Raw genomic sequence first — 7757 nt, 5'->3', positions numbered from 1 at the left:
ATTTTTAGGAAATCAAGTGGCTTTATATTTTTTCTAATCATTTTAAAACAGTAGATATTAAATAATAGGTGACGGAACTAAATATGCATTAAGAAAGTTATCCTGTGAATGGGTGTTTGAAGGATATGAATTGTTTTGTGGAAAAATGTATCCCACTTTAATGCCTCTTGACTGTAGACTGTCATTCAACTCCCTCAGCTCTTAGGGTGGTTAGTTTCATTATTGAGCAAACATACTTGTTCAAACAGTGACTCGCCCGCTCCAGGCATTGAATATGCACTGAATAAAAGAAGCAGATCGCCCTGGCCATTCACCAACATCCTGCTTTCAAGGATGTATTAATGTGGGCATGCTGTCAAGTTGACCATCACGTCAATACCTCTAGGGAAACATGGCGGGAGCAATGAGTGTCGCTATATTTCTACCTTTTGTTTTGGTAGCCGTCACTCTAGGTAAGTCAATATTTAAAATCTTCTTCGTAAAAACCTATTCCCTTAGAGAATAATTTACCTAAACTGTATGGAGAGCTCCGTTGTAACTGGAAATTTATGCTAAACAGGGAGGTTATGGTCACACCGTAAAACAACCATGACCAGGAAATATGTATACAGGACATTGTGGTTTCAAGTCAAGTGAAATAGATTTATTTTTTGGATATTGCACATAAAAGCAGCTACAAAGTATTAAATAAAAGATCTGAATTTAAGCAATAGATTTTCTTACGCCATAGAACATTAGGTCACTAATGAAGAAAGTTGCAGCAACAACTAAAGGGCCAGTGGTGTGTGTCCAAGCAAATATGAGTTTGGGATGAGTTGAATCGATGGTTGTCTGTTAAAGTCCTGCTCTAGAACTTTGGTAATCACTAAGTATTTTTACATCTTACCGTTTTAAATCAAATCAAATGTCATTTGTCACATGCGCCGATAACAACAGGTGTAGACCTTATAATGAAAGGCTTACTTACAAGCCCTTAACCAATAATGCAGTTAAGAAAAATAAGTGTTCAAGTATTTACTCAAATAAACTGAAGTAAAAAACTATACAAAATTGAAAAATAAATAATTAAAGAGGAACAATAAAATAACAGTAGCAAGGCTAGATACAGGGGGTACCGGTACAGAGTCAAGGTGTGGGGCCACAGGCTAGTCAAGGAAATTGAGGAAATATGTACACGTAGGTAGAGGTAAAGTAACTATGCATAGACAATAAACAGAGAGTAGCAGCAGCGTAAAAATTGGGGTGGGGGGGTCTCCTGAGGGTGAATAGGCATTTTTGTGCCCTCTTTACGACTGTCTTGGTGTGTTTCAACCACGATAGTTTGTTGGTGATGTGGACACCAAGGAACTTGAAGATCTCAACCTTCTCCACTACAACCCCGTCGATGAGAATGGGTGCGTGCTCGGTCCTCCTTTTCCTGTAGTCCACAATCATCTCCTTTGTCTTGATCACGTTGAGAGAGAGGTTGTTATCCTGGCACCACAGGTCTCTGACCTCCTCCCTAAAGTCTGTTTCATCGTTGTCGGTAATCAGGCCTACCACTGTTGTGTTTTCTGCAAACTTAATGATAGTGTTGGAGTTGTGTTTGGCCATGCAGTCATGGGTGTACAGGAAGTACATGAGTGGAGTGTGGCAGATGTGTTGCAGATGTGTTGTTACCTTCCCTTACCACCTGGGGGGCAGCCCGTCAGCAAGTCCAAGGATCTAGTTGCAGAGGGAGGTGTTTAGTCTCAGGATCCTTAGCTTAGTGATGAGCTTTGAGGGCACTATGGTGTTGAACGCTGAGCTGTAGTCAATGAATAGCGTTCTCACATAGGTGTTCCTTTGGTCCAGGTGGGAAAGGGCAGTATGGAGTGCAAAAGAGATTGCATCATCTGTGGATCTGTTGGGGTGGTATGCAAATTGGAGTGGGTCGGTATGCAAAAAAATATGTCTGGCCCTGCGGCCTTGTGAATGTTGACCTGTTTAATGGTCTTACTCACATTGGTTACGGAAAGTGTGATCACACAGTCGTCTGGAACAGCTGATGCGCTCATGCATGCTTCAGTGTTGCTTGCCTTGAAGCGAGCATCGAAGTAATTTCACTCATCTGGTAGGCTTGTGTCACTGGGCAGCTCGCAGATGTGCTTCCCTTTATAGTCCGTAATAGTTTGCAAGCCGTGCCACATCCGACGAGCGTCGGAGCTGGTGTAGTACAATTCGATCTTAGTCTTGTATTGACGCTTTGCCTGTCGGAGGACATAGCGGGATTTCTTATCAGCGTCCGGGTTAGAGTCCCGCTCCTTGAAAGCGGCAGCTCTACCCTTTAGCTCCATGCGGATGTAACTGTAATCCATGGCTTCTGGTTGGGGTATGTACGTACGGTCAATGTGGGGATGATGTCACTGATGCACTTATTGATGAAGCCAGTGACTGATGTGGTGTACTCCTCAATGCCATAGTAATTTAGTTTTATTTTTTGCTTGTAAGCAGGAATCAGGAAGATAGAGTTATGGTCAGATTTGCCAAATGGAGGGCGAGCTTTGTCACTTCTCTGTGAGTGGAATAAAGGTGGTCTGGAGTTTTTGTCTCCTCTGGTTGCACATGTAACATGCTGGTAGAAATGATGTAAAACAGATTTACGTTTCCCTGCATCAAAGTCCCCAGGCCACTTTGGATGAGCATTTTATTGTTTGCTTATACCACTTGTTGAGTGCGGTCTTAGTGCCAGCATCGGTTTGTGGTGGTAAATAGACAGCTACGAAAAATATTGTTGAAAAATTCCTTGGTAAATAGTGTGGTCTACAGCTTATCATGATATACTCTACCTCAGGTAAGCAAAACCTTAAGAGCTCCTTAATACTAGATTTCATGGAACACCTGTTATTTACAAATAGACATAGACCGCCACCCTTTGTCTTACCGGAGGCAGCTGTTCTATCTTGCTGATGCACTGAAAACCTAGCCAGTTGTATGTTATAGATGTTGTCGTTCAGCCATGATTCAGTGAAACACAAGATATTACAGTATTTAATGTCCCATTGGTAGGATAGTCTTGACCGGACCTCATCCATTTTATTATCCAATGATTGCATGTTGGCAAATAGGACTGATGGTAGAGTCGGATTACTCACTCGCTGTCGGATCCTTACAAGGCACCCCAACATCTCTGTCTCTTCTTCAATGCAAATGACGGGGATATTACTTTCATTATATGCAAATGTGAAGTGTTGTTTTTCATTAGAAAAACAGAAGGGAACTAGACTTTTCCACATTACATTTATTTTTGACACCCCAGATCGACCAAGTACAGAACCAAATGTTGCTTGTGCGCTGGCAAGTAACAGTCTATCACGAGAGACTACCCGAATGCATACCAGGTTTTGTCTCAATGTGTTTAACAACAAAAAAATTGTCTCAAAACATTGAACTCCGATACAGATTTGTTAACAGGGATGAGCCAGTTGCAGAGCATAACTAAATATGATAAATATATGTATGCATGCCTAGTTTGTAAATGTGAAATGATTCAATAAAAACAATCTTTTAATGCAGGGTCCACTGGAGCCCCAAACTTGTCTTCATTGAAGGATACCAACAAGACAACCCCAACATTGTATGTCATCACCACAGTGGTCCCTGCCTCAAAAGCCAGTATAACAAGTCTCATAGTCAGTGAAACACCTGATTCAGCTCCTACTGGTAACACTGAAGTCCCATTGGAATCATCACCGACAACCGAGCCTTCCCAATCCTCTCAGACACTGACTCCATCACAAGCATCCGATGGTAGCACCACCTCTACAGGTTTTACAGCTGACACTTCTACAAATGAGACCCTAACTGGAACAACTTCTCATGACTCCACATCCTCAAACTTCTCGTCAACTTTGTCACCAAACTCTGATTTTACCACAGGGAACATAAGCTCGAGCACAGGTGTGTGTTTCAGATTCAAATAGTATATTATTGAATTCATCAAATCAATCCCTGCAGACAGTGAGTCTTAGCGGTAAGGCTGTTACCAATGGGCACCTAGGTTCTATTATAATTAAGTTTTCAAGATAACAGCATTTTCATGTTTTGTAAATGCCACAGAATGAATCAATACAGGTGACGACTTTTAAGACAACCGATTCATATATTTGCGTAACTATACTTTTTCACTGTAATTTATTCTTTAGCTTTACAAAGTGATGGGAGCCATGACTTATCAAGGAGTCCGGGTCTTGTAGCAGTCCTATGCATATTTTGCATCTGTCTGGGTCTTCTACTGGCTGTTGGGATTGCAAAGTTCATTAATTCCAGAGGTTCAAAGTTTGAGAGGCTCGAAGATGTGCCAATGGTGAGTAAATTTTTCTGTGAGGATAGCATACGACAGATATTGCATGCAAAAGAGCTTTCCGTTGAATGTACAGGACATTCAGATATGGAAGTGATATAGAAGAAATGCTGTGTAGCGCACAGGAAACCAAACCAAAATGGATGTTAACATATGAGAATTAGGAGAATTTATCAGATAAATTAAATTGACTATTAATTATATGCAAAGATGGTTTACTTTTCTATATGTTGTGCTAAGCACTTTTTATGCTCCAGTCCTTTTTCTCTCTCATACAATGTGTTCAAAAGGTAGAAATCTTTGAATCCAAATTAATTCGAACTCCTTTTCATTCCTGTTTTCAGGGCAAGATGAATGAAGAGTCTCCATTTGCCCGTTATCCAACAAAACAATTCTGAAAGATAACACATCATGAGACAAAGCCATTGATCCAGAACTGATAGAATGTAAATCAGTCTTTTGTTTGGGTTCAGATGGTGCCGTTCATGACATGTCATCCACCATCATGTTTTTTTCCTATCTTTGTTTGTTTTGTCTGGCTGCTGGAAAGTGACAAATGTTTGAAAGAAATCAGTATAGCCCAAGGGCTACAATCAACCCTGTGATGTAGTACGGAATATCTACTCTGAGGTTGGTCAGCAGCATACTAAAGTTGATCATTGGCCCAAGGTGAAGTACTATTCATTCACAGATGGCTGGATGCGTCAAGAACCATAATGTAGAAGATGCACAGACAATGGCTGCGCTTACACAGGCAGCCCAATTCTGCTCTTTTGTCCAATTATTGCAAAAAGATCAGATCTGATTTGTCAAAAGCCCAATTATTGGCAAATGTACAGAATTGGGTTATCTGGAATTCTACGTCTGGTAGAAATGTGTTTGGATAAGGAAAGTTTCCTCTCATAACCTCTACAAGACAGCATGTTAAATAAAACAACATTTAAATTTACTCAAACTAGGGGTCATGGCCAGATTAGAAAATGGGGTCCTGAGAGAAACTCCAAAATGTTTATTGCATATTGTTTATTGCTTATTGCCAGATGATCTTCTGAACTTCCCAATACCTTTTTGATGCATTTCAGTCACTTCAAACCATACTTCCATCAGATATGAATAATGTCAAAAGTACTGTCCAAAATGATTTGTAATAGACTGTCATAGATCCAATTTAAAAAGTATACATTGGCTGTTGATTACATCACTTTTTTTATTTTATCTAATGGGGTTAGCAGCCTAAAAAAAATTGGAAAACCATACTCTACCCGCTGTTGGTTCTTTTGACTTTAGGAATGCCAGACAATATATCCGCGGGAAAGTATAATCCAATAAAGTTACCAAAGCACTGGTAGTGTGTTCCGATTTCCATCACCTGAAGCATGCACCGAACTATGTAAACGCGTGCATGAGTTTGGCAAGTATCATGCCTGTATTTGCGTCTTGTGGCATGCTTCAAGTGATTTTAGAATACTTAACGCTCTACCAGCGCTTTGAAACGTTTATTTAATTATACTTTACTGTGGATGTCTCACAGTCCTACCTGCAAAAAGACCACCCGCATGGACAACCGGTAAAGTATTTTAAAATAAACCGTTTACTCCAAACAGAAGACGCAAACGATAGTTTCTATTGGACAATTCGGGTATTCGTTTCGTTCCTTTTGCACTGTTTGCTTCCGTTTTGTTTTAAATGGCAAACGGTTTCTATAATGAATACGCCCCCGTGTAAATGCAGCCAATGTGTCAGGTATCATTAGAAATAAAGCGGCTCCAAATTCTCTGCTTCTTGAAAATACTCAATGGCCTAATTTTTGTATGATTTGAATTATGTTTTCTGTTCTCCAGACGTGTTATATATATATATATATATATATATATATATAGGTAGGGTTATATAAATTGTTATTCTATGACACATTTTTTAAAGTGACCCACAAACAGCTAGTCAATAGCACAATTTTTGTTTGTTTACCTGTGTTAACTAAAGTAATGCTATGACAACAACCTGGAAAATTGACAATAATAGGTCGCTTTCTCAATAAACTCCAGGCTTGTTGTCATTGACAAAACGGCGAAGTTAGAGCGAAAAAAAACTATTTAGCTGCTCACTGTTCAGCTTTCAGCCTCCCATAATTTGACTGAACTGCGTGTCCTCCTCCGTTGCACGCGAACATTGTTTACAGTCACAAACATTTCCTGGCATGTGACTGAACGCCGTTCGCAACGATAGCAGCACGGACAGAGTTTCAAGTCTAAAAAGCAATAATAATAAAAAGTTTGGTGATAAAGACAACGAACTTCAATGAAGAAACAGAACTACATTTTCCTTCATAAGCTGCAGTTGTTGGTGTCTTTCTTATCTGAAATACTAAAGTCGACCAAAGGTAGGAAAGTGAAACTTTTCAAATAACGTTACGTGTTGACGGCAGGAGACTTTTAAAAAGGAACACTACATTTCGAAAACAGACAGTGAAATGTGGGATTTACATTTGTCAAGGAATTAAACAAAGTATGTTTTGATTGTAATTGGCTGTAGCCTACAAATGCAGGGGGAATAACTAAATAATGGCTCTCTTAAAATTTCCAAAATGTGTCTTCCACTAACTGGAAATCTTAAAGTTGAGCCTACGTGCCTTACTCAATTCTGGCAGGTGTGTCATTTGTGTCTTGCCTTTATCCAGTTTATACAGGGTTGGGAAGGTTACTTTCTGAACGCAATCCATTTGTTACTAGTTACCTGTCCAAAATTGTAATCCCTTGTGGAAAAAGTCCCTAAATGTCATACTTTAGTAAAAGTAAAGATACCTTAATAGAAAATGACTCAAGTAAAAGTGAAAGTCACCCAGTAAAATACTACTTGAGTAAATGTCTAAAAGTGTTTGGTTTTAAATCTACTTAAGTATCAAAAGTAAATGTAATTTCTAAAAAATACTGAAGTATAAAATGTAAAAGTATTACTATTTCATATTCCTTAAATTAAGCAAACCAGATGTTTTTATTTATTTATGGATAGCCTGGGGCACACTCCAACACTCAGACATAATTTACAAATGAAGCATTTGTGTTTATTGAGTCCGGCAGATCAGAGGCTGTAGGGATGACATCTTGATTTCTGTCCTGCTCAGCATTGAAATTGTAACAAGTACTTTTGGGTGGCAGAGAAAATGTTAGGAGTAAAAAGTAGATTATTTTCTTTAGGAATGTAGTGGAGTAAAAGTGAACGTTGTCAACAATATAAATAGTAAAGTACAGATACCCCCAAAACTACTTAAGTAGTATTTTAAAGTATGTTTACTTAAGTATTTTGCGCCACTGGTAATCAGTGAAGTAAATGTTGGATTACCCAAACTCAGTAACGTAATCAGATTACTTTCAGTTACTTGTGGATGAATTTATTCTTAAGGCATTAGAAGAAGACAAAGGATCCATCAGACACATTT

The 7757-nt window shown here is 39.0% G+C and overlaps 2 protein-coding genes across 2 annotated transcripts in view; both read left to right on the top strand.

The window, feature by feature from the left end:
• Positions 1-239: 239 nt before the first annotated feature.
• Positions 240-6095, top strand: LOC123996816 (rho family-interacting cell polarization regulator 1-like). Its single transcript, XM_046300554.1, has 4 exons — positions 240-452; positions 3535-3918; positions 4164-4324; positions 4666-6095. Exons 1-4 carry the CDS (start codon positions 392-394, stop codon positions 4717-4719), a joined length of 660 nt encoding a protein of 219 aa, XP_046156510.1. The 5' UTR covers positions 240-391; the 3' UTR covers positions 4720-6095.
• Positions 6096-6206: 111 nt separating this feature from the next.
• Positions 6207-7757, top strand: part of LOC123997192 (cAMP-specific 3',5'-cyclic phosphodiesterase 4D-like) — a 159949-nt gene continuing 158398 nt past the window's right edge. Inside the window, exon 1 of the mRNA XM_046301334.1 lies at positions 6207-6701. The gene's annotated coding sequence lies outside the window, so the exon portion shown is untranslated. The remainder of the gene's footprint in view (positions 6702-7757) is intronic.

The sequence above is a fragment of the Oncorhynchus gorbuscha genome, linkage group LG15 (genome assembly GCF_021184085.1).
Source record: "Oncorhynchus gorbuscha isolate QuinsamMale2020 ecotype Even-year linkage group LG15, OgorEven_v1.0, whole genome shotgun sequence".
Classification (NCBI taxonomy): domain Eukaryota; kingdom Metazoa; phylum Chordata; class Actinopteri; order Salmoniformes; family Salmonidae; genus Oncorhynchus; species Oncorhynchus gorbuscha.
Note: the sequence above shows the minus strand (reverse complement) of the source record. Positions and strands in the feature narration are given on the sequence as shown.